We start from the raw sequence: 27,022 nt of genomic DNA, 5'->3' as shown, positions 1-27,022 counted from the left end.
TTAAGTCTATTGATATGGCACTGATGATAAGGCCTCCAAATAAAGACGACATACCCCAACTTGGATCGCACGAGTGAAGTAAATAGTGACTTCAAAGTATAAGGATCCGTTAAGTCGGAAACAAACCGCCACATGAAGACAAGTGTAGAATACGATTTGACGATGACAACATTTAAATGACTAAGAAACTGAAAGGTGGATTCGAAGATTACTCCCAAATCAGAAATTTCGTTAAGAGTATTTAGGAGCGAATTCTTTATAAAGTATGAGCTAGAGATTAAATTGTTTGACCTAGAAGGCTCCGACTCCATGCACTACCCCCTCACATGTTTTGAGAGAAATATTACGAATTTTCCAATGAAATTCACAGGAGATGTTGATTTTATGCTTATTTTGCTATAACTAGCACCAACACTATTCAGTTAATAATAGTTTTTAAGTTATTTGTTGATAAAATTTGTCTTTTACCTTCACCAAATTTTGATACAATAAGTGCACTTATCACATTTATTTTAATAATTATTCAAACTATTGTACATTAACATACACACACGTTTTTAACTCTTTTTATGGACATATACCATAAATTAACAATTTAAATTGCATTTAAAACTTGCAAACACTTGACGCGCCAGCTAAATTAACAATAACTGAAAAGTATGGCTGAATGGAGTGCTGCCAGAAGCAAAAAAAAACAAAAACAAATAGAATGCGATTGAAAACGAAGCAACATAGGAACATAATTTCCACACACTCTTTTTTGTTAGAATAATGAGGGAATGGGGGTTTACAACCTCTAAGGTGTAGGAGTTCATAAATATATATAAATACAATATCGATATGATTTTTGAAATACAGTTCAGCTTCACGTAAAACTCCTATGTGCAGCGGAGACGGTGTTGCACTATTAAGGGTTATTTTTTTTAAGTGCGGCCGAAGGCCGCCTACGCAGAAAAAAGTTTTACGCAAAAATACTGTGGACAGTATAGACGGTCTAGTATCCGTTTATTTTTTTTTTAATAAAATATATTGTATATATGTATATATATATATCATATATTCTTAATATAGTGAAAATTTGGAATAAAAAATCGCGCGATTTTTTTTCTTTTTTTTTTAAATATATATGTATATATATATATCATATATTCATAATACAGTGAAAATTTGGAATAAAAAATCGCGCTATTTTTCCTTTTTTTTTAAATGTCGTTTTCGTTTTCAATCGCATTCTATTTGTTTTTGTTTTTTTTTTGCTTCTGGCAGCACTCCATTCAGCCATACTTTTCAGTTATTGTTAATTTAGCTGGCGCGTCAAGTGTTTGCAAGTTTTAAATGCAATTTAAATTGTTAATTTATGGTATATGTCCATAAAAAGAGTTAAAAACGTGTGTGTATGTTAATGTACAATAGTTTGAATAATTATTAAAATAAATGTGATAAGTGCACTTATTGTATCAAAATTTGGTGAAGGTAAAAGACAAATTTTATCAACAAATAACTTAAAAACTATTATTAACTGAATAGTGTTGGTGCTAGTTATAGCAAAATAAGCATAAAATCAACATCTCCTGTGAATTTCATTGGAAAATTCGTAATATTTCTCTCAAAACATGTGAGGGGGTAGTGCATGGAGTCGGAGCCTTCTAGGTCAAACAATTTAATCTCTAGCTCATACTTTATAAAGAATTCGCTCCTAAATACTCTTAATGAAATTTCTGATTTGGGAGTAATCTTCGAATCCACCTTTCAGTTTCTTAGTCATTTAAATGTTGTCATCGTCAAATCGTATTCTACACTTGTCTTCATGTGGCGGTTTGTTTCCGACTTAACGGATCCTTATACTTTGAAGTCACTATTTACTTCACTCGTGCGATCCAAGTTGGGGTATGTCGTCTTTATTTGGAGGCCTTATCATCAGTGCCATATCAATAGACTTAAACGTACTCAAAAGAAATTTCTTTGTTTTGCACTCAGATCTTTGAATTTCACTGATCCGATTCCTTCTTATAATGTAAGGTTTGCATTATATAATATATATATGTATATATAATTGGCGCGTATACTCTTTTTGAGTGTTTGGCTGAGCACCTCCTCTTTGTGGCGTGCGTGTTGATGTTGTTCTACAAATGGAGTGACCTACAGTTTCGAGTCGACTCCGAACGGCAGATATTTTTTAGGAGGTTTTTCATGGCAGAAATACACTCGGAGGCTTGTCATTATCAAGGGGCGACCGCTACTAGAAAAATGTTTTTATTAATTTTGGTGTTTCACCGAGATTCGAACCTACGCTCTCTCTGAACTCCGAATGGTAGTTACGCACCAACCATTCGGCTACGACGCCCGGCAGGTGTGCATTACTAAACTTAAAATCGTTAGAAGGAAGAAGTATACTGTCACTCTGCTTTGTTTTCGATATTAGAAATGGGATAGTTGACTCGCCTATACTTTTAGAGCGCATTCATTTTTACATACATACCTCGAAATTCTTCGGAATAATGATTTATTCTTCCTAGGTTGTTATTCCAAATTTTCGCCTGCGGCGCTATTTTTTTCTTTTTTTTTTTTAAATGTATATATGTAAATATATATATCATATATTCATAATATAGTGGACATTTGGAATTAAAAATCGCGCGATTTTTTATACCAAATTTTCGCCTGCGGCGCTATTTTGTTCTTTTTTTAAATATATATATGTATAATATATCATATATTCATAATATAGTGAAAATTTGACGTATTTTTGTTTAAAATAAAATATATGTATAAATATATATATCTATCAAATATTAATATATGATATTTTTTCAAATACAACATATATATGTATGAAATATTAATAAATAACTTTTTTTTTGTTTGAATACAAATCTAAATACACCCAGCAAATACAAATCTGTAAACTCAAAATGCATACAATCAAACATACTTCACTGAAAATCAGGCATTAATATATATATATGTATATAAATATATACATATATCCATAAATATACCTATATATATATATATATATATGAATAGACGTATATAATATAGAAATAATTTGTAACATTTTGTATTTTTATTCATTTATTATCTTCTAAAATTGTTTATTTATACTATGTCTGGCAGCACTTCGGCTGGTTGTAGTAACCAAAATCGGACGATTCTTGGTCAATTTTACAATTTTTAAAATCAAATAACTTAAAAACTACAAGTCGCCTACAAGTGTGGTTTTCACTTTTAGAAAGTAGAATACCCCCTCTATCCCCCCTTATTCCCCTTTTTTTAAAACATACGGGGTAGGGGATGGGTATTTTCCCATTTCTTTACCTGCTTCTATTTACTTCCGAGCATTGACTCTATTTCTACAGCTATACTTTCCGTTCTTCCTATTTCTATATTATTTACTTAACTACATACTCTCTCTAACTCTCCACATACTGTTCTTCCATTTCCGCTATTTCTTGTATCTTAGTTTTAGGCCTAATATAAGGACAGAACATGTAAAATAAAGTTACTTTTTGAATTGTAATCGGACGTGCACGGTCTTTTCTTTTAATTACGCTTCCACAGGCAATATAGTGAAGAATTTTCGAAAGTGAAAAAATAATTACTGTAATGAATAATAGTTCGAGAAATAAACAATAATTTTGTGTACATAATTTGTGAGCTAAAATAGGGAAGTTATTTAAAAAAAAAATCTAGAAAACACATTAATAGTGACAAAATTACAAGTTGGTGATTTGTGTAAGCTGCACGTAAAATATTTAATAATTAAATTAAATAACCAACTAAATAAGTAAAAGAATATTGCCTGCGCGGTCCGTTTACAAGCAAAACAAAAGTCGTCTCGCAAAAAAAAAAAAAATAAAATAACAAAACAGACAAACAGACAGCTAAACTAATATATGCACATAACTAGTGCAGTGACGTGGAAAGTGCAGTAACTGAAAAAGTGCACAGTGACAGTGAGCCTCCAAAAAAACAAAACAAAAAAAGAAAAATTAATATATCTATCAAAAAAAAAGAAAAAATTGTTTGAAAAAAATTGTTTAAAATATAAACAAAATAAAATATTTATATTCAAAAAAGTTAAAAAAAAAAGCATATAGAACATAGTTACGAAGGGGAGTGAAACTGTGTGTACGTCATATACACCGGTTCACCAACTGTTCACCACCATTATCCACCGTTACATAGGACATCGAGGGAGGAATGTCCTGCAACTGCGTGGCCTGCCAAAGGGAAGTTGAAGCTGGAAACAAACCAGTCCACGATAAACAGGTATTGAGTGCGAAAAATTGAAGCTAGAAATTGGCTTTGGGATTGACCGAGATTATTACAGTTGCTAATAATCGTCTCACAGTACAAGGGCTTCAATTATTGGCATCTCGTGTATCCACTTCTTACATGCAAATAAACTTATATACATATCTATATACATATACAGTGAAACCTCCCACAAGCGGACACTCACGGTTCCACAATTTTCGTCCGCTTATGGGGAGTGTCCGCTTATGGGGGTTGAAAAAAAAACTCTAAGTTAAAATTACTATCCCACCTCTTTAAACAATTCTTTTATGTTTTTTTATGGTACGTTCAGTATTTTTCATATTTATTGAAAAATATATATGTGTATGTACATTTTTATATTGGGAACAATGAATATATTTACACATTTGAATATACATATTTGATTGAACATATTTTTATTTTAGGCTTCAAAAATTCATATACCGTAGTCTGTCGTAGATTTTCCTGTTTATGTTTCAGAAAACGGTTTTCAAGATGACATTCTAGAGTCTTGGCGTATTGGAATCCAGTAATATCGTCTCTTAGAAATTGTTTAATGCGACGCAGTTGTTCTAATGCTTCAGGATATGACTTGATCTGACATTCATCCTGGACACATACATGATTTGAGTCTTCGCTTTCTCCGTCAGATAATTCCTCAGTATTAATTTCGTCAATGACAACGTCAATATTATTGTCTTCTGTATTAACAACTTCGTCGATTAACAAAAACTCTTCTGTATACTGAACTTGCTGATTTTCATTTAAAATCTTTATCAAAGCCGCTAGTGTCGATATGGGAATATCATCCTCTGCCTCGAGGTCAGAACATTCAAGCGGAGCTTTTTGAAACCCGGCTTTCGAAAAACAATTCTTAATTATTTCTGCCGTTACGTTGTCCCATGAAGATTTAATAAAAAAAACAGCCTCCAAAATGTCAAAAGTTTTTGAAAGTCTGTCCATTGGAATGCCTCCTAATTTTGTCGAAATATGTTTGATTATATGGCATCTGTAATGACACTTAAAATTTTGTATTATACCCTGATCGAGGGGCTGACAAACGGATGTTGTATTAGCAGGTACAAAGATCAACTTTATGTTATCTAGTTTAATATCTCGAGGGTGAGTTGTAGCATTGTCCAAAAATAATAAAATGTTTCCCTTCTGGCAGCCCATTTTTTTTATCAAGCATTTCTAGCCACTCACACATAATTTCACGAGACATCCAAGCTTTCCGGTTTGACTTCCATTCCACTGGCAAACTTCCTATATTGCCTCTTTTAAAGGCGCGTGGGCATGCTGCTTTTCCGGTAACCAATGGCTTTTCTTTATCTCCAACCATATTGGCACACAATCCTCGAAATTAACCTCGGAAGATTCCCCACATATTCTTTTGAAAGTCACATTATGACGCCTACGCCATTTCTCCAACCATCCATTTGACGCAGAAAAATTTTGAATACCTAATCGGTCAGCGATTTCTTTTGCTTCTTCCTTTATAATAATACCCGATATTGGTATATTTTTGCTTCTGGCCTTAACGAACCATTCGAAACTCAAATGGTCAATTTTTGAGCTATTTGCGTTTAAGAACTTTTTCTTTTTGTTGACGTTATCACCGCCCTTCCATATTCTTTTGATATCTGTTATTTCAACTATTGTCTATCTACTATCTTTGTTGTCCGTGGATTAGAGTATCGCGTCCGCTTATGAGAGGTTTTTATTGTTTTCTTTACACATTTGTTCAGTGATATATTTTGCTTGTGCGTTACCGCTTTCGAGAGGTGATTAGAACAAAAAAAATGAGAAAAAGTGTCCGTGTCCGGTTATTAGAGTGGAATTCGTTCTAAAAACACAACATAAAGCTTGGTTCCTCAGTTTTTGTCCGGTTATGGGGAGTGTCCGCTTATTGGAGGTGTCCGCAAGGGGAGGTTTCACTGTACATATACTGCCTATGAAGTGAAGGATACAGTGGGACCCGAGGTAGAGGAACGTGTTTGTCGCCAAATAATTTGCGAGTACTATTTTTCGATTTATTTTCGGGTTTTTTTATTCAAAAAATCAAACGAAATTGCGGTTTCTTAATCAGCCGCAATATTTTCAAAAAAAAAAAAATTTTTTTTCGAAAATACAAATTTTGCTTGAGCAAAAACTCAATTGTTCGCTGCTTATTTTCGTCTCATTTTCAATAGTTCTGGTCAAGTTTCAGCTATTATATATTTCAGTATTTATCGCTTTCGTTTTCGTTTTCGTGCTGACAAACTTCCAGAACCGTTTTCATTTTACAAAAGCAACAGGCCGAAGTAGCGAACTTTAATCTCAAAACATGAGTAAACCAAAGTCGGCTATTTCAAGTCTCTCTCCAAGTAAGGAGATGATGGACTTAAAGTCTTTAAAGCGCCAGAGAACTGCAAAAACCAGCATAGTGCGCATAAAAACGGGTCTTCTTGAAAAGACTATGTCGCTAGATCCAATCGAATTGGAGTGCCGACTCGACATATTGAACTCCCACAGCGAAAAACTCATGAAATGTCAGTCGAAAATTGAGGAAATCGACGAAGAAGACATCGCCCGTGGAGAGTTAGAGGACTTAATTGTAGAAACAAAGTCCATTATAAAGTCCATTTTGGCGAGAAATAAATCGGCAATTGCCGAAACATCTTTTATTGCACCTCACAGCTCGCGACTACCAAAAATGTCGTTACCCACATTCAAAGGAGAATATTCCGAATTTAAAAACTTTATGAGTCTGCTTGAGAGTTTAGTGCACAATGATCCCACAATCCCGGATATTGAAAAATTTAATCATTTAGTATCATGTCTATCCGGTGAAGCCTTAGGCACAGTGAAGTCCTTCCAAATGTCGAAAGAAAATTATCCAAAGGCGTTGGCAAGTTTGAGAAAGGTGTATGACAATAAATGTCTGATATTCTTTAATATAGTGTCTAAACTTTTTGAATTGTCAAATATCCAAAGGCCTTCTGCGTCGTCTCTGCGATCAATGATTGATACAGTGTCTGCAGTATATGACTCCCTCTTATCGCTGGGTGACGATAAACTTATTTCAAATGCGATGTTGATTCACATAGTCATGTCGAAGGTTGATCCCACTACTCGGTCAAAGTGGGAGGAGCAACTTGACTATGATAAGCTGCCGCTTTGGGCTGAGTGTGAAGCTATGCTAAACAAGAGATACCAGCATTTATCAGCTGAAGAATCTTCCTCATCCCAACAAAGGCCAAACAATGAAGATACGCGGCAGAAAACAAAAAATCAACAACTGCGACACTCAAAGACAACATATATAGCGACGAATTCCAAACTGCCGACTTGCCTTCACTGTGGTTCCAAGGACCATAATTTGACAGCTTGTCCAAAATTCCAAGCGCTTACTGCACTTAAAAGATTTGAATTAGCAAAATCTATTTCCCTGTGCATAAATTGCTTGCGCAAGGGACATACGGTCTCAAAGTGCAAAGCAGATCGCCGTGGTGTATGCAACCGTTCGCATCACACAATGTTGCATCAATATCCGATCTCCTTTGAGACCGAGCCGCAACCTTCGACGTCACAGGCCATGCATATTAGCAGCCTGCCTGACCGAGTCATGTTAGCTACAGCCGTAGTTAATGTAAAGGCCAGCTCCGGTCTTTACGTGCAAGCGCGAGCTCTACTTGACTCCGGTTCTCAAGTCAACTTTATGACCGAAGAGCTTATGCAGAAATTGCGAATCCGAAAAGAAAAATTCGCTCTAAATATAGTTGGAATTGGCAATTCAAATATAAAGGTCCAAGGCAAGCTAAAAACTTATATAAAATCGAGGATCAACAATTTTCAGTTTTCGGCGGACTTTTGGGTAATGCGTTCGATATCAGTCAATCATCCTGATCGGACTGTAAGCACAAATGGCTGGAAAATTCCACAAAATATTGAACTAGCTGACCCAAGTTTCTACAAATGTCATAAAATAGACATACTTTTAGGAGTTGAAATATTCTTTGATCTGTTATCGGTGGGTCAGATCAGAACCAGCCCAAGGCAGCCAACGCTGCAAAAAACTGTGTTACGCTGGATAATTTCAGGCAAATATGCCACAAATAATATCTCCAGTGCCCAAGTAAGTAGCACATTATGTCAATTTGAAGAAAGCCTTGCTAGTATTGATACTACAATCCGAAAATTCTGGGAATTGGAAGAAATACCCGCACAAGTAAATTCCACACGACTGACTCCAGAGCAGGCAAAATGTGAGGAATTTTTTTCGAAAACCACTCAGGTTTTACCAAGTGGAATGCTTCAGGCGCTGGAGAGAAGGACGCTGAAAGATCCAGTACTTCGTAAAATGTACCTGGACTTCATGCAAGAGTATCTCGAATTGGGGCATATGAGTCCAACAAATAATCGACTCCCGAGTGAGCCGCACTATTTCATTCCGCACCAGTGTGTGTTAAGACCGCAGAGCACAACTACCAAGTTGCGCGTAGTTTTTGATGCTTCGAGTCGCACATCAACACAAGTTGCGTTGAATGAAACCTTGATGGTCGGACCGATCATTCAAGAGGAGCTTTTTTCGACCCTCCTTCGCTTCCGATTGCACAAATATGCCATGACTGCCGACATCACGAAGATGTATCGTCAAATATTGGTGCACGAAGACGACAGGAACTTCCAGCTCATAGTGTGGAGACAGGATCCATCGGAGCATTTGCAAATTTTCCGATTAAACACCGTAACATACGGCACCATTTCTCGCCACACGGTGTCTGCAAATGCTAAGCGACAAACATAAAGCCAAATATCCACTCGGTTCCAAAGTCATTCGGAATGACTTTTATGTCGACGACCTATTAACAGGATCCGACAGTATAGAAAGCCTCCCCCAGATACAACAGGAAGTAAATACAATTTTAGAATCGGCAGGCCTGAAATTAGCAAATTGGTTTTCCAATCATACAAGCTCATCGGATAGTGAGAGTCTCCAAAAATTATTGCAGCTCAGCTATACCGACTCCATCAAAACGCGGAGAATCCACTGGCAGCCGAAAGATAACATTTTTCGCTTCATTCTGGAAGATAATTTTAGCGAGCTGCGAGCAACTAAACGTAATATTTTATCAGTTTCCGCTCGCCTCTTTGACGCTCTTGGTTTATTAGCCCCGCTAGTCACCTAAGCTAAAATCTTATTACAAGAGCTTTGGATTCAAAAGCTAGATTGGGATGAGTCGATTCCATTGCGGCTTGACACTAGCTGGCAAAACTTCAAAGCCAATTTGTTGCAGCTTCCATCAATTAGCATTCCTCGGTATGTAAATACAGAGTTGAGTGCCAGCTGCCAAATTCATGGCTTTTCCGACGATTTAATAAGAGCGTATGGCTGCTGCGTATATATACGTAGCCAATCCGCTAGTGGTTCCAAATGCACGCTGCTTACTTCAAAGTCTAGAGTAGCTCCGCTGAAGACTAAATCTCTTCCGCGCTTAGAGCTCTCGGCAGCCCATCTTCTTGCCAAATTGTGGTCAAGAATTTCACCAATGTTGAATCGACCAATAGAACAAACAATTTTCTGGACAGACTCCGAAATAGTTCTGCATTGGATTAAAACGCATCCATCGTCGTTGCAAACTTTCGTCGCAAATAGAGTGTCCGGGATCCAAGAGTGGACCCAGAATATGTCGTGGCGTCATGTGCCCACAAAACAAAATCCAGCATATCAAGTGTCTCGGGGTTGTAACGTGGACGAATTAGGTAATTCAATATGGTTTAGTGGTCCACAGTTCCTCCTAGAAGACCCAGCTACATGGCCAAAAAATGTCAACTTCAGTCTCTCTCCAGAACAAGAAGCACTCGAGAAGAAGAAGAACGCAATTACGTTAACCGCAATCAATGCCACAACAAATCCACTTCTCGAAATAATTGACAGGTTCTCATCTCACAGAAAAGTGCTTCGGATTTTCGCATACTCAGATGGCTTCGAAAAATACGAGAGCGAAAAGCAGAATCTGAAATAATACCCACGGCAAGGGAACTACAATTGAGTTTCCTTAAAATTGTCGAAATAATTCAACATTTCGAATTTAGCGATGAAATTAATAAATTATCGAAAAATAACGTACTTCCCTCAAGTTTGCAGAAATTAACTCCATTTCTGCATGAACGCTCGGAATCATCATTATCGTTTAAATTGATTCGAGTAGGTGGCCGTTTATTAAACGCGCCAGTCCCCTATGATGCTAAGTTCCCTTTTCTATTACGCAAAGACTCGCACTTTGTGAAAGCATACATCCGGTTCCTACATTTTCGTAATCACCATGCCGGTACAAAGCCATTGGTAGCGCTTCTGCGAGAAAAAACATGGCTGATAAATGCTCGAGAAGCCTGTAGTCGAACTGTAAGAATCATATTACATAAGTAAACACCGAAAAATTGTTATTGGCTTCCATTGACAAAAATTCCTATAAAAACGCTTGTACGTAGTATGTAAGACACAAGAAAGAAAACAATCGTTTTACAAGCTGGATGCCCGGCTTGAAACGATAAATAAATAAATATATTAAAAACAAATAACCAATACTTTCTTTACACACCCCACTTCGGCGGCCTGTGGGAAGCAGCAGTGAAGTCGGCCAAACATCTGCTGGTGCGCGCCGTAGGCAACGCGCTGTTAACCGCCGAAGAAACCGCAACGCTTCTCGTCGAAGTAGAAGCGGTACTAAACTCCCGACCGCTCACACCACTCAGCAACGACCCCAACGACGGCGAGGCGCTAACGCCGGCGCATCTACTAATCGGTTGCCCCTTGCGAGCTTTGCCACCAGAGAAGGTACCCGTCAACCTCAGCCGCTGCTTAGAGAGATGGCAGCTTGTTTGCTCTCTCAAGCAACAATTTTGGCGCGCGTGGTCGAAGAGCTACCTTCTGGAGCTTCAGCAGCGCAACAAATGGGTGCACCCGCAGCCCAACGTCCAACCAGGCCAACTCGTCGTCGTCCACGACGACAACGTACCACCGCAGCATTGGGTGCTCGATCGAGTAACCGCAACCATTCCCGGAGCGGACGGCAAAATTCGAGTCGCAGAAATCACCACTAGGTCGGGTGAAGTACGACGCCCTATCCACAAACTCGCCGTGCTGCCGGTGGAAAACAAGAATTGAAGACTGATTCCTTCAAGGTGGCCGGTGTTAAGCCAGATTCTGGCAAACTATTCTAATAAAATAATGAAATAATAATAGAATAGAATAAATTAATATAAAATTGAATTTAAATAATGAAAATGTATTCAATTTTAATATTACTTTATTTTATATTTTGTATTTATAAGTATATAGTATACTTTACTGTTTCTCGCTGTCGCTATTTCTTTACCTGTTTCTATTTACTTCCGAGCATAGACTCTATTTCTACAGCTATACTTTCCGTTCTTCCTATTTCTATTTACTTAACTACATACTCTCTCTAACTCTCCACATACTGTTCTTCCATTTCCGCTATTTCTTGTATCTTAGTTTTAGGCCTAATATAGGGACAGAACATGTAAAATAAAGTTACTTTTTGAATTGTAATTGGACGTGCACGGTCTTTTCCTTTTAATTACGCTTCCACAGGCAATACTCGTTTTATTTCGCGCTTCCCTAAGTAAGGTGTTTTTTAAAAATTTAATACAACACCTTCACAAAACAGTGAAGAATTTTCAGGGGGCCTCTTATCAGTGGCTTCAAAAAAAGGTGTTTTTCTCAATTTTTTTTCGAGGCGAAAAAAGCGACACACAGGAATAATCTTTTGCATTTATTTGAAGGCATGATTGAAGAGTAATACACATTTTTTTAACATAAATAAAAACACAAAATGGCAGACATATGAGGGATCTCGCACAGCTTCTCCCTTAAGATACGTCTTAATTTCATCCTCAAATCTTCGAACATAATTATACTGCAGAATTTTATTTGAGTACTTAAATTTTTTAGCAAAGCGCAAATATTTGCCTCTGTGAACTTTGACATTAGATAATTTAAATTTTTTAAAAAACTTGTTCCTCAAATTCTTAAGTTTTTTTTTTATTTTATTATACACCACTGACTTTTATAGCGCTTACTAGTAGATGGTACATATTTACAAAAAATATCATACATTTTCGTTTTAAAAATAGCATATCAAGTTGACAGACTAGATCCAGCAAATAGTGAGTCCCAATCCAAAATCGAAATTTCATTATTAACAACACTAAAATTACACCGTTTAAAGCAAAAATGCAGACCAATGGGGAGGGCAAAAATAAAAGTTTATTTATATATTTTTATTGACTATAATATTTATTTTACACAGAATACAGAAATTTAAATTTATTCAATTACAGTCATGATTACTTCTTGTCTAAGTAGCCTGTTCATAGTGCATTGAAAACATCATTATCAGTTATTTTGTCCCATGAATTTTTTTTCCAATTCACAACTTCTCGTAAACCTGGTTGTACAAAATTACCTCGATGATTTCTCACCATTCTGTTTTCAATATATTCATTGCTTTCCATCCGCAAATGATCCTTGAACGGCTTGTTTATTGCAATGTCAAGTGTCTGGATGTAATCAGTCATTCCTATCACAACCATTATTTGATCAATCTTCCTCTTAGCAAGAAAGTTTTTCATGTCTTTAGCGCGGTGAGTACTGGCTAAATCCCAAGCTAGGCTATTTCTTTTTTACCTTAAGTTATAAAAAACTAGCGGACCCGACAGACTTAGTTCTGTCAAATAGATTTTGAATGTGGCAGTTTATATTTCGACCTTAAAGCGTTTTTACTCTGCTGACTCTCACACATCACCCTAGCATCATAGTGACGGAGGAGAATTAAAGAATAGGCTTGGCTCGGTCCCTTTTGTGACCCACTAAAAACCCCGACTGGGATGTTTGCCAGAGGGCTTCAAATTAAGAGGGGAACTTAAGGTGCAAACCTGATTGAAAAACAATCTAAAGGAATAGAGGGAACCTAAAGGTGACAAATATTTATAAAGTGGGTGCCTCAATGACAAAACATAGAGATAATTATTTATTTATTATTATTATTATTAACATTGGGTTAATAACCGATATAATAAAGAATAATGAAATAAAACGTATATAAGTATTTTCAGTAATCGCTTTATTGTTAATTAAGTGAATCATAATTATAAACAAAAATCTGTTTTATTTTTATTGTATTGCTTTATCAGATACATACAATGTTTTTTGTTTGATTAGCTGGCGAATATACAAACAAATCTGATGGTTTTCCAACACGGGAACAAGCAACATACAATTGACCATGTGAGAAACATGGGTTTTATAGATTAATTAATAATGTTTGTCTTTTGTTATTCTTAACATATGTTTATCTTCTCTTCTTCTTAAAATATGTTTGTCTTTTTTTATTCTTAACATATGTTTGTTTTTTGTGCTTCTTAAAATATGGTTATTTGTTGTTATTCTTAAAATATGTTTGGATTAGTTCAGCCCTGCCTGAATATTCTTAGAATTTACTTAAGTATTTTTATTTATTACTAGCGGACCCTCTGCCTGCTTTGATAGGCATATCAAAATTAGAAATGAATAATGAACACTCGATTTAGATTCACTCTATGTGTATTTATTCTTTTTTTACAATATAAAATTTTAAACTTAAACTAACGCAAAGCCTTTTCGTAAACTACATTTTTTGTTTTGCCCTGAGTTGTGGTATAAATAAACAGAACTGATGGCTTTCCTACACGTGAACATGACAAATGTAATTGTCCGTGGGAGAAGCATGGATATTCTAAGTCAATTCCGCATAATTCCAGCGATTGTCCTTGTGATTTGTTTATTGCCATTGCAAATGCAAGACGTATTGGAAATTGCAATCTTCTGAAGTCAAAAGCTAAATCTGGTGGAATCGGCGGAATACACGGAATCAATACGTCTTCACCTTTGAATTTTCCTTTTAAAATTGTTGCTTCAATAAGATTCTTCATGACCTTTTTGACTGCTAATCTTGTTCCGTTACACAATCGAGGCTGATTTAAATTTCTAAGTAAAATAATTGGTGCACCAACTTTCAATTGTAAGCGATGAGCCGGCAGTCCAAGTAAATACAAGGAATTTAAAAATTCTGTTGGATAATTTACAGCGTCATCTTGATTTATAACTGTATCAATTGATTTAAATGTTACAATCTCACCAGGCACATCATTTAAAATATTCGCATTCAATTGACCAACATCCTTATTTTTCGCAGCCAGTATTGCCTTTCAGCTAACCAATTGTGATTTTGATAATTTTGCGCAATATTTGGAAAAACACTTGAAACTAATTTTTGTTTTCTGTGTGCGAAATTACAAAAATTATCTGGCAAAGTGATTAATCCAGTAGCAGCATCAATAGGAATTTGTCCATTTCCTATCTTCAGAAGTTGTCTTGAAAATTCGTCAGCCGATGCATAATTTTGCAAATAAACTCGCAGATTTGTTTTCAAAGTCAAAGTTTTTACGTGCCTCCTTTAATGGGATGTCTTTAAACATGCTTTTAATTCACCTGCTGGTGTTGAACGGGGAATTACTGGCAAAGTTTGACGAAAATCACCAGACAATAAAATTAAAGCACCACCAAATATTTCTTGATTATTACGTAAATCTTTCAAAGTTCTATCCAATGCTTCCACTGATTTTTTATGTGCCATTGTACATTCATCCGACACAATTAATTTGCATTATTGCAAAACTCTTCCCATTCCAGTAAGTAATATAATTTTCTTTTTTCTATTTTTGAAATTGAATTTCTAATTCTTTTGGCCGCATAAGTTGATTTCCAATAAGTTAAAACAAAATAATTGAAAAGTAATGAATTTAATCAAAAAAACATGAAAAACTTGCATTACAACTGTGCATTACAATCGGTAACAACAACAACGAAGCCACCGTTTTTTTTTTTATACTCATTATTAAAATCTAACGCATTTTTATAAATTTTTTCCCAAAAAAAAACAACAATGAAAAACACACTCATATTTGCTATTTTAGTTGTTAAATGAAAATGTGTTTCAGGTACTTTTTAATTTTGCAACTACTCCTTGGCTTTGAAACTGCTTACACTCACAAAATAATCCAAATCTTTTAAACACACATACAAATATAATTATTTATTTTGGGTTTTTCACTCGTCAAAGCAGCACATAAGGTTGCATTATTTAATTATTACATAATACAAACTTGTTCTCTTTTAACAATGATAATATTACTATGTGAAATTAAGTAAACATGCATTTTTGAATTATATCCTGAGCATTTGTCTTCAGCGCTATACCAATGCTCGAATACTTGGAGCATGAAATTTACAGAAGTATTGTAACAGAAATCCTTGAGAACGCTATTTTAGTTATGCCTGCTTTTAGGCATTTATCTCGTAAACGTACGTTACGTACCATATACAATTTTCTACCTAAATGCATGAAAAAAGTGTTACCATAACTTTTTCGAGTATATATACATATAGGAGGATTTATTTTTTACATTTTGCTCGTCGGCTTTCGCGTTTTCTTTTCTTGGTTTTAGACTTTCACCACAAAAAAATTACGCAAACCCATGAACAGAGTTATACTAATAGAAACCTGATCTTAATACCCGAGCTACCATCAAATTAACACGTTTTATTTTTTAAAAGAACATTTATGGCGACTGTCGATCCATATTGATGGATTTCAAAAAATGTATGGATTCAACCGCTGAATAATTTCGTATATTTTAAATCCATCTAAACTTTTACATTTGCGCATTTATATATATGTATGTATTAAACATTTAATTTATGTAAACGTTTCAATATTTGTCCAAAAGCTTTGAGCTTCGAAAAATACAGGCTTATGGTTATTAATGGAATCAAATATATTTAACGAATTTTTATTTTATCTAAATCATAAAACGTTCAAATGAAGCTCAAAATATTTTTCCAGTTAAAAAAAAAGCAATGTGCTTTGATGCCGTGTCACGCATGCATAAAAAGGAAAGAAAAGAGAGGACAACTATTGCGTTACGAATAATACAGTCGCATACGTCACTCGACATCGAAACAATGTTATTCATGTCTGTGTGTATTCTATTCATTTGCGTGTATTCTCATTCCGTATACGTAATGTCCGTATAAGAGAAACACGCAAATATTGTATTTTTCACACTTACACAACGCACGCATACTTTTACCGATTTCTTTAAAACTTCACATAAACTATCTATGGACCAATACCAATGATCTGTGAAAGTTTGATTGAAATCGGTGAATGCGTTTAGGCGTGAATCGGCGACTAACGAACACAAAAAAACGTCTCCATTTTTATATATAAGATTTGTGAATGAAATCATTCTATAACTCGTTCTGAAACTAAAAGAAAAGAAAGAATATTGCGAGACCAATCAAATGTATAGCTCTTACAATTTTTGATTTCTCAATTTGGTCGGGTTCACGATATTATCACTTTTGTGTGAACGTATTAGATCCTCTAACGCGAACACGCACACACACGAACGCGCAATATTTGTATAGGAAAAAGAAAAGAGCTGTTTTAAGGGTTTTCCCGGAATTTATTCGAATTTTTCTCGCCGTACAAACCATCCTTGGATTTCAAGGAACATTTATAAAAAATAATTGTTAAGATTGGACCATGCGTTTTTGAGTTATGCCAACACATTTTGCGACTCATTTTTATATTATAGATAATGGTTGATACAATTGAATAGGAGTTAATAAAATTATAACTTTTTCAAGCTCCTCTCCCTATTTGTGGTGCGCGTCTTGATGTTTTTTGACAAATGGAGAGACCTACAGTCGCCGAATCGCAGATGGTTTTTTAAAACGAGCTTTTTTCATGATAAAAATAATATACTTGGAAGCTTACCCTTGCCTACCTGTAGGCTACTGCTGTTAGAAAAAACTTTTTCAATCATTTGGTGTTTCATGCCCAGGGTTTCGAACTCGAGCACTACCGATTGGTAGTTGTCTAAGCTTCACATTTGCAATCTTCTCCAAACTCTGAATCTAGAGCTCCTGTATCATTGACATCATGTCATATTCATATGATCTACTTTACTCTTTTTTCTTCCCCCCTCTCTTTACTATTCTTCTCTCCTAAAGCCTCGCCATCAAATGATATAATGTTGGGTTTTTCATTGCAAGATACTTTTATTATATAAAGGGTGATTTTTTAGCAATTATCTTTTTAAACAGTTGGTTTAAACAGCTGACGCACGTTTCGTGTTTTGTATCACTGTCAAACATCTACAGTTTGATCTATAATTTAACCATGAATCGTCTTACAAACGAACAACGCTTGCAAATCATTGAATTTTATTATAAAAATGCGTGTTCTGTTAAGAAAGTTTAAAGTCGAAAAATTGTGTTCAGCGACGAAGCTCATTTTTGGATCAATGGGTACGTAAATAAGCGGAATTGTCCAGCATCTTCAAAGATGCTTCGAATCACAACGTAACTGTGAATGGTGAGCGATACCGTGAAATGATATCCAACTTTTTTTTGCCCAAAATGCAAGAGCTTGACTTGCGTGACATGTGGTTTCAGCAAGACGGTGCCACATGCCACACAGCACGCGTAACAATGGACTTGTTGAGAGGCGAGTTCGGTGAACATTTTATTTTACCATCGGGACGTGTCAATTGGCCTCCCAGATCGTGCGATATAACGCCTTTATTTTTTGTGGGGCTATGTTAAAGCTCACGTCTATTCAGTCATGCCTGCTTCAATTAACGCATTGGAAGACAACATTAAAGCATTTATAAGTGAGATACCGGCCGAAACATTGGAAAGAGTAAGCCAAAATTGGACTAAGCGGATGGACCATTTGAAGCGCAGTCGCGGTCAACATTTGCATGAAATAATCTTCAAACATTAAATTATATGGACTGTACTATAGATTCAAATAAAAATTTCATGCATTTTTCTGAATTGTACGTGTGTTTTTTTGAAAAACTTTCCTATAGCTCTTAAAAAATCACCCTTTACATATATACTACATTAAAAAAACGATTTTGGGTGTTTTCCGACACTTAGAAATTCGTAGCTCGTCTGCATTTTATCCAATTTCCAATCTTGAAGCAGTTTTGTTGAGGTAAATGTTATTCCTTCAGACGTATGTCTTCTATTTTTCACGCTAAGCAAAAATAACCACTGATTTTTCAACACAAAACTTAAATTGTAGCGAGTTTAAGGAGATGTTGTCAATAATATTGAAATGAAAAGTTTATTTATTAGTAGAAAGTCGTATAGCTGTGTCTATTCCGAATGTAAAAAGCATTTAATTTCAAAAATCGATCAAAATGTGTCGAAGTAACGGATTTTTTTGTCAGTAAACTGAATGTTTTGTTCACTACTTTCACATTTGCAAATTTAATGCGGTTCTCCGTTATTATTCGCGAAAAAAGTGTATAATAAAATATATTTACTCATACCTGTGTCCATTCCGAATCTAGAAAGCATTATTTCATCAAAATTAATAAGAAATTTTCCAAGTGAAGAACGTTTTTGTAGAAATAAAATAAAAACAGAACATTCTCGAGTTGAACAGAGACCGTCACAGAATATTATAACGCCAGAAAAAAAAATAATGCAAAAAGTAACGCAATTTTCTGACTTAATCGGACGTTATCCAAATCCAACCGTACACAATGTGATACAATCGAACCCATAGTGGTTTGTATAGGCTAGATTAACAAGTTCTGTGAATTTATTTACACATTTTCGCTCAACACTGAAACAAACTTAATTTCATTGTCTTACGTTTGTGTGTATATTAGCACCTGATAGATGATCTACTTTTTCGTGCTTAACTCCCAATCCGTAATTAAAAAGCGAGATTTCCCATACAGAATTTCTCTCCCAAAATCTGAGAATATAAAATAATCCTAGATAATAACCATATTTTTTACATACAACCCTGTGTTAATGATAATTATTATTACGAATGCAAGGAGAAACATCAAAATAAAAACTTAATGAAATGGACGCCGGCAAATAAAACAGGTCCGCAAACATAGTTCTAATAAAATGTTTGTTAAATATTATTAATTATGGATTATTTTGACAGAAAAAAGCGTGTGTCCATAAACGTTTTGTCCTCTTATTACTTATTATAGAATGTGATATAGAATTTCAGTATCAAAGTGCTTCTCTAAGTATACGAACGTATTTTCGCGAAAATCGGTACTAAAACAAAACGTGCAAAGTCTATAAATAAAACTAGTGAGAATTAAATTAACAAATAGTGAATAAACAAACTTGAAATATATATATATATATGTGGGAAATGAAAGATATTACCCTTGATGTTTCTGACGATTTGACGTCAGAATGTAGTTTAATAGTATTACTTTAAGTTATTACAAAGTTCACAAATCAATAATGAAATAGAAATTGAATTAAATAGATTGAAATATTGGTTGGTTGGAAATCGTTTAGTAGCCACGCACTCGATACCGTCGTTCTCTTCGTAAGTTCTCGTTGCAAACTGAAACTTCTTTGCTCGTCTTTTGATCGATGCTGTGGCGCTACAAAGCGACACAAGTATGAGTTGCCACCTTACTAAAGTTCACTCCCACATTCAGCCATCATGTTAAACATTCGTCTCGAATGTTAAGTCATTATTGTCGGAACCTTTTACCCACGCCATCATGCATTTATAGTTTCTTGTTCAATAAGTTCTTGTATATGTTTGTCTTCTTGTGTACGCATTTTTGTTCCCATCAAAAGCTCAAACGGAGTTGTATTTATGCTTCTTGTAAGCGTTGAATTAATTGCTTGTTAAACTTTTGATACATGTTTGAACCATTTTGTAGGGTTTGTGCTGCTTAACTTTGTCAAAACTGATATTGTAATTTCATTCAGCCTCTCAACCTGGCCATTTACTCGTTTTAAACCAGTTGTGATCATCGAATGCTTAATGTTCTCACTTTCGCAGTACTCTTGAAAACCTTTTGAGGAAAATGCAGCGCCTCTATCAGAAACAATGTTTGCCGGATTACCGAAAATTGCTCTTAGGGTGCGAAGCTTTGTTATTACTTCTAAGCTAGTTGTGGACTTCGACGGATACAGCCAACAAAACTTTTGTGAATGAGTCGATAACTGTTGAAATAAGCTGATACTGTTTGCTTGTTGATTGCAAAGGACCCAAAAAATCTATATGGAACGCATATAGTGGCAGCTCCTCCTTCTGTATAGGAGGGAGTAAACCTTCTTGTTTGCCTCGCTTTCGGTTACTTGAGATACATTGTATAAAACACGCAATATGTCTTCAAATTTTTTCGTCGATATTTGAAATATAATAATCTTTTAAAATTAGTTCTTTTGTCTTTTTCACTGCGAAATGACCTCTCTCATGGATCTGGCTAATAATTTGTTTTCCATATTTTCTGGTACTACGATTAGTTCGGTGTCTCTGAACATCTTATATAATACGTTTGACTTTACAAAATAATCGTTGTATGAGTTTTTGCTTTTAAGTACCTCTTTAATAGCTTTTAAGTTTTCATCGTCTAATTGGGCTTGATTTATTCTGATAATTAACTGGTAATCTCATATCAACATAACTGCATAGCGGCTTAGGGCATCTACGTGCTTCATGCGTGTGCCTACTCTGTGCTCGACAACGTAAGCAAATTCTTGTAATAACAGTATCCAACGAGCTACACGTGTACATAAGCTTTTCTTTTCTAAAGTTTTCATAAATGCGTTACAATCCGTAACAAGCTTAAACTTTATACCAAGTAGATAAACTCTAAATTTCGCCAAGGCCTCAACTACTGCCAGTATTTCCAGCTCATAGCTGGTAATGAGCTTCTGTCGTTTTTCTACTCATATAGTAGATAGGGTGCAGCTGACCATCGTGTGGAGATTTCTGCAGTAGCACTACACCGAAACTATCAATCGAAGCGTCTGTATGCGATTCAGTCTCGTAGGTGCAATTATACAATATATACTTAGGACGTTAATCTCGCATAGTGCATTTTCAAGTGCCATAAATGCTTGTTCTGCTGGTAAGCTCATTTTAAAATTAACGTTTTCTTTGGTTCGGTCAGTCAAAGTCTTTGCGATGATCGAATAATTGGGTATACATTTCCTAAAGTAGCCCACTAGGCCCAAAAAACTCAAAAGTTGTTTTTGTGTTTTGGGTATTTTATAATTACCGCTTGCGTCTTTTCCGGCGATGCACGGATTTTTTGATCTTCAATAACATATCCAAGAAGTTTAACTAAGGAATTGGCACTTCTTTATATTAAGCTCTAACCCATAGTCACGGCACCCATATTGCCTTTTCCAGATTGTGTTATGCTTGCTGCTCGTTTCTAGCTGGAATAATAACATCGTCGATATATGGTAGTGCAATACCCTCTCGTCTCAGCTCTCGAAAAATCGCGTTGATATATCTCTGGAATACCCCTGGAGAATTGCATAACCCGAAAGGCACCTTGCAAAATTGATATTGCCCGCTCTGCGTGACAAAGGATGTGTACTTCCTACTTGACTATTCCACAGGCCCGTGAAAAACCCCGTTTCTCATATCTAAAGTGCTGAACAACATTGCATCTTGCAACCTATCCAGTTGATCATCAATCAATGGAAGTGGAAAATGATCCTTAATTATTTTTTTATTTATTTGCCTAAAATCTATACATAATCATGGTGAACCGTTGTGTTTTTGTACCAATACCACGGGGCTGGTGAATTCTGAGTTTGAAATTTCAATTATGCCATCTTTGAGAAAGTGGCAATCCAGGTGGTCTTGAAAATATTGGGTACTCATCGTTAAGGACAATTCGCATTTCTACGTTTGTTGTCAAAATTTTGTTGGCTTGTAGTTTGAAATTATTTCACTCACGTTTCGTTTTGCTTGCATCGGTGTCTAAGTTAAGTTCATTATTTTGAATTACTGCATCAATTTTCATTCAAAGTACATCATCGTTTATTGTTGTATCCGTTTGCGCTTTTTTAATAATTAAACCGTCTTTATGAATGATAATTTCTGATTGCATACGGTTCTTCACCAAGGACAACTTTAATGTCCATGCAATTGTTCGAAACCACGTAAAAGTTCAATTAAAATGTTTCACAGTCTATCTCAATTTCTTGTTTAAAAAAACCACTGGGTTTGATTTTACTTTCATGATTATTTGCACTAAACCCAACAAGTGAAACGTCACACGCATTTAATTTTGGTTTGTTAAGGTTTCATACACATCTTGAGTAACAATATTAAATTTACTACCCGTAACAACTAATGCATCGTAATATTTGTCACCAATTTTAACATTCTTGTGTGCAAAATCGCACTTAACACTAAACCTACCGGTATTTTATGTATTCCTATTCCTACCAATGTGGGTCAAATGACCCGTCTTTAAAATATTATATATATTACAATATTAAGATCACATATATTTCTCGGTAAAACAATTAGCAAGAGAAGAGTAAATCTTGAAAAATACATTCGATGTATTTTTTAATAAAAGTCGTGAAGGCAAACGACGATTTAATATGGTTATTTCTAAGAACTTCTGACAAAAAGTTTAAAATGGGTCATTTTACCCCTCCATGGTAGGTTTAGTGTTAAGTATAATTTGACGCGCGCTTGCTTTTGAATTTGATTCGTCTTTATTATTTTTATCACAATTTGCCAAAATATGTGAGAACCGATTGCATTTGAAACATTTTTTACCCTTTTCTTTATCTTTGCAACTGCTTGATACATGGCCTCTTCCACCACAGTTGTAGCATTGCACTTTTTTTCGTTCACACTGGTTTATATTTGTTTTCACCATTTGTTTTGCTTTTGATTTGCTTTGTAAACACATCATTTCATAACATTTAAGTTTATCTTTGAAATCATACAACTTTTTTGCACCATACAATATCGTTTTGTTTACTGTCAAATCATTAATTCCATCAATAACATATTGTATTAATGCTTCGTCTTGCCATTGCCACGATTTGCAATGTCTTTCATATTATAGAAATACTCTTGCAAATTTTCAATTTCTTTTAATTTACGCTCACTTATATTACGTTTCCACCAAAAACACCGTGTTTGCAGGAGTTGTGTTTGGGAGAACTGTCAACTGTTTCCACCGGAAGTTTGGGAGAAATTGTGTTTGAACTGTCTTTTGTGGACATTGTGAAATAAAAATTATAAAAATTGATAGAATTATAAAATGGTGCATAAAATTCAATTTGTTATGTTGATTTTATCATTTTATTTTAAAATAATTGATAGTGAGTTGGTCACATATTATTTAAAAAAAAGGTTAAGGGAAAATAAAATAGTTTTAAGCGTTGCTGCCAATTTAATGCGTTCGCAAAGTGTATGGTCTTTGGTATGGTAAACAGATTTATGATACATTATTTGTGTATAATGTACATGTATATTTTAGGAACATTCCAGTACCTTTTGGGAAGTAGACTGCCAGAGTAATGGGGACAAGTTTTTCAAAGATAATTTCCGAATGGAAAGATCCTGATTTGAAAAATTGTGCAGCAAAAATAGCCAAAAGAAAAACGAACTATCGAAACCCGATTTCACTAAAAAAGCGCGTGGCAATTGCTCTGTATGCACTAGGATCTTCTAGTGAATACAGATCAATTGGACATTTGTTTGGAGTAGGCAAAGCAACTGTTTGCAAAACACTCATCGAGTTTTGCAATGAAGTTGGGACATCTTTGGCTCCAATATATTTGAAAAATTTTCCACTGACAAGGGCGCAAATTGAGAATGGAGTCGCAGATTTTAATGCAATGGGCTATCCACAATGTATTGGAGCAATAGGTAGGTTTATAAGTAATGCGATAAAAATAACGTTTAATCAAGAGCATCTTTATTATACAGATGGATGTCATATTGAAATTCATCCAAGAAAGGAAGAAGCCATTGATTACTACAACTACAAAGGGTGGTATTCCGTAATACTATTGGCTTTGGTAGACGCAAAATATAGATTTGTTTATATACATTGCGGCAGTCCTGGAAGATGCAACGACTCCTCAATTTTTGAAAAGTCATCGCTAAAGCGCGAGTTGCAAAGTTGTGCACTTCTTGATGAATTGAGCTTGCAGTATAGATCCACAAAAATACCAGTCCATATTATAGGGGACTCTGCTTTTCGTCTCTCTCAGCATTTAATGAAGCCATATCCGCATAGTGTGACCAACACACCCGAACAAAAAAAATTCAACTATAGATTGTCTAAGTGCCGGCGTGTTGTGGAAAATGCTTTTGGCCATTTAAAAGCCCGGTAAATACAACTTAGGGATTCTAATATTTTTTAAAATTGGTAATACGGGTTCTATTTTAGATTTAGGAGAATTGGAAAAGGCGTGGATAACCACATCAAAAATGTAAACACAGTTATTTCATGTGCATGTGTTTTACATAATTTTTTGATTGCTGAGAAGGATTTAATTTTGGAAAATTGGCTAGTGGAAATGCATCGCGATTCCAGGCGCAATATTCAATACGGCACCAATGCAGTTGACCGATCTGAAGGAGAATCGATAAGAAATGCGTTAAAGGAATATTTCAGTGAGTAATATAACTTTTTTCATCTAGATTCTCCCGTATGTTTTATTAAATTAACCATAATTTATTGGTTAAAAAGGTTATTTGGTTTAAACAGTTTTATCTTCAAACCAAATATTTATTTAAATATTTCGACCTAGAAAAGCCACAAAGAGTCCAATTGGATTGAATTTGAAAAACCACTTTTCACCAGAACAATAAAATTTGTAATACATAATTTTATAAAATAACATTTTATTCATTTTTGAAAAAAGATAGTAGTAGGCACATAGTGCAACTTTAAAAGGCACAATTCATTAAAACTTAAATATCATTTCGCATAGCAAGCACTTTCACAAACAATATTTCAAAGGATTTATAAGTTTTAGTTAATTAATTTCTCTCCAAGAAACTAACCACACTTTTTGTCAATAACTCAATAGCAGCAACCTTTTTTTTCTCGATATCAATTAACTCAGCAGTTAATTTATTGTTTTCCGTCATAGCAGATTTAATAGTTTCGTTTAATTCACTTACTTTCGCATTTTTTGTTTTTGCTGCAGGTGCGGAAGCTTCGTTCAGTGCTGGAGACGATGGTGGCGAAAATGAAAATGAAGCAGACGGAGCAGCTGAAAGTGAGGAGCATGAAGGTGAATTCGACGATATTGGCGAAAGTGATGGAGCTGGCGAAGCAACCGAATCAGGCATGCCTACATATATAAATAGAAATTAACATTATAAAATTAGATGTAAATACAAATAAAATTACATAATATATATAAATAAAAAAATATCTGTTATACTATCCACACCGACCGCATCAACATTATTTACTCTATCGCTTCCTATTATCTGGTGAACCCTCTGGTAGTGCTTCCAAGAAACAGGAGAACATCCTGTCCCTTGCTCTGCTTTGCATTTTCTGCAAAGGAAATTTTGAGGCTTTAACAAAATTACTTTAATGAAATAATATATTATATGCCTTACCTATATTTCATTGTGAAATTGTAAATTTTATATTTAATGTCAATTGGACGCACCTCATGTCCAAGAACTCCCAGCGACTGAGCCATCTCCGCATATATATGTGAGTTCTTCCGTGGACCTCGCAATTCAGCTGCCTTCTCACCCCTTATATCTAGAAATGCTTCGTCCGCAGAAGGAAGCCAAATAGTTTTTGATTTTTTAATGTTTTCCATTAAAATCAAGAACTTTTTTTTTTTTTTTTTGGTTTTTAAGTTGCTTCAGTATTTCTGAGGAAAGATTGAAGACTTATTTGGCCAGCTTAAGAGCTAAAACGCCAACTCCAAATCAAGAACTTTAATTTTATATTTTGCGCGCACAAACGCTTACCAGAGAACGTTAAATATAGAGAATTCTCACGAGCTACGAATAGTGTGAATTGTCAAAAATGAAGTGAAACCGCGAACACTATTTCACCTCGCTTAACTCGACAGCGGGGAAGTTCATAACAGGGCTGATTACAGTGAATTATGTACAAGTACATTGGCTCTGCTCAGTTTTTGGTTTCTGTATGAAATCAAATTGACGAATGCCGACGGCATTTTGCAAGGCATTTGCTTGTGCATTTTTATGTTCCCTTGGTAAACGAAAATTTATTCAATTTGTATTTTCAAACAAAGGTGATGAAGAAAAAATGATTGAATTTATTATATGCGCCAAATCAAATCAAAGTAACTTTAATATTTTGATTTAATTTAAAAAAATACATTATAAAACGACCTCTCACATTTTGGTATGTGCGTTTTAGTAAATTTAAGACTAAACAAATTTGATGAAAATTTTTACTAATTTTTTGAGTCGAAATTAATTCATAGCATACAAGTGTTTTGGTATATCGATGTATGTATTTACATTTGAACATGCATTTATTTGTTCCTTTGGCAAACCAAATCTTTTTCAATTTACATTTTATTACAGGGAATAATAATATACATACATTTGTATGTATGCATTTTCTAGATAGTATAAAACTTTAAAATAAAGGAAAACTTCAAAGAAACGTATTTGCATATATGGGACAACTAAATTCAATTGCATCTTTATTAAATATGTATATGTTGCACGCATATGTGTGCACTGAAGCAACATGACCTACCTCACGAGCATCGCCTTATATTTCATATAAATAACCTAATGATCAAATTCCTGTCTCACAAATGCTAAAACAA

General features: G+C 34.8%; 2 protein-coding genes across 2 annotated transcripts; both read left to right on the top strand.

The window, feature by feature from the left end:
• Nucleotides 1-6,607: 6,607 nt before the first annotated feature.
• On the top strand, nt 6,608-9,070 carry LOC128869972 (uncharacterized). The gene has a single exon (XM_054112566.1). It carries the CDS (start codon nt 6,608-6,610, stop codon nt 9,068-9,070), a length of 2,463 nt encoding a protein of 820 aa, XP_053968541.1.
• Nucleotides 9,071-24,434: 15,364 nt separating this feature from the next.
• LOC128869971 (uncharacterized) lies at nt 24,435-25,563 on the top strand. The gene is made up of 3 exons (XM_054112565.1): nt 24,435-24,567; nt 24,628-24,854; nt 25,394-25,563. The coding sequence occupies exons 1-3, from the start codon at nt 24,455-24,457 to the stop codon at nt 25,561-25,563; spliced, it is 510 nt and encodes a 169-aa protein (XP_053968540.1). The 5' UTR covers nt 24,435-24,454.
• Nucleotides 25,564-27,022: the final 1,459 nt, after the last annotated feature.

This window comes from Anastrepha ludens, chromosome X (assembly GCF_028408465.1).
Source record: "Anastrepha ludens isolate Willacy chromosome X, idAnaLude1.1, whole genome shotgun sequence".
In the NCBI taxonomy this organism is placed as follows: Eukaryota; Metazoa; Arthropoda; class Insecta; order Diptera; family Tephritidae; genus Anastrepha; species Anastrepha ludens.
This window is presented reverse-complemented; position numbering and strand designations above follow the sequence as displayed.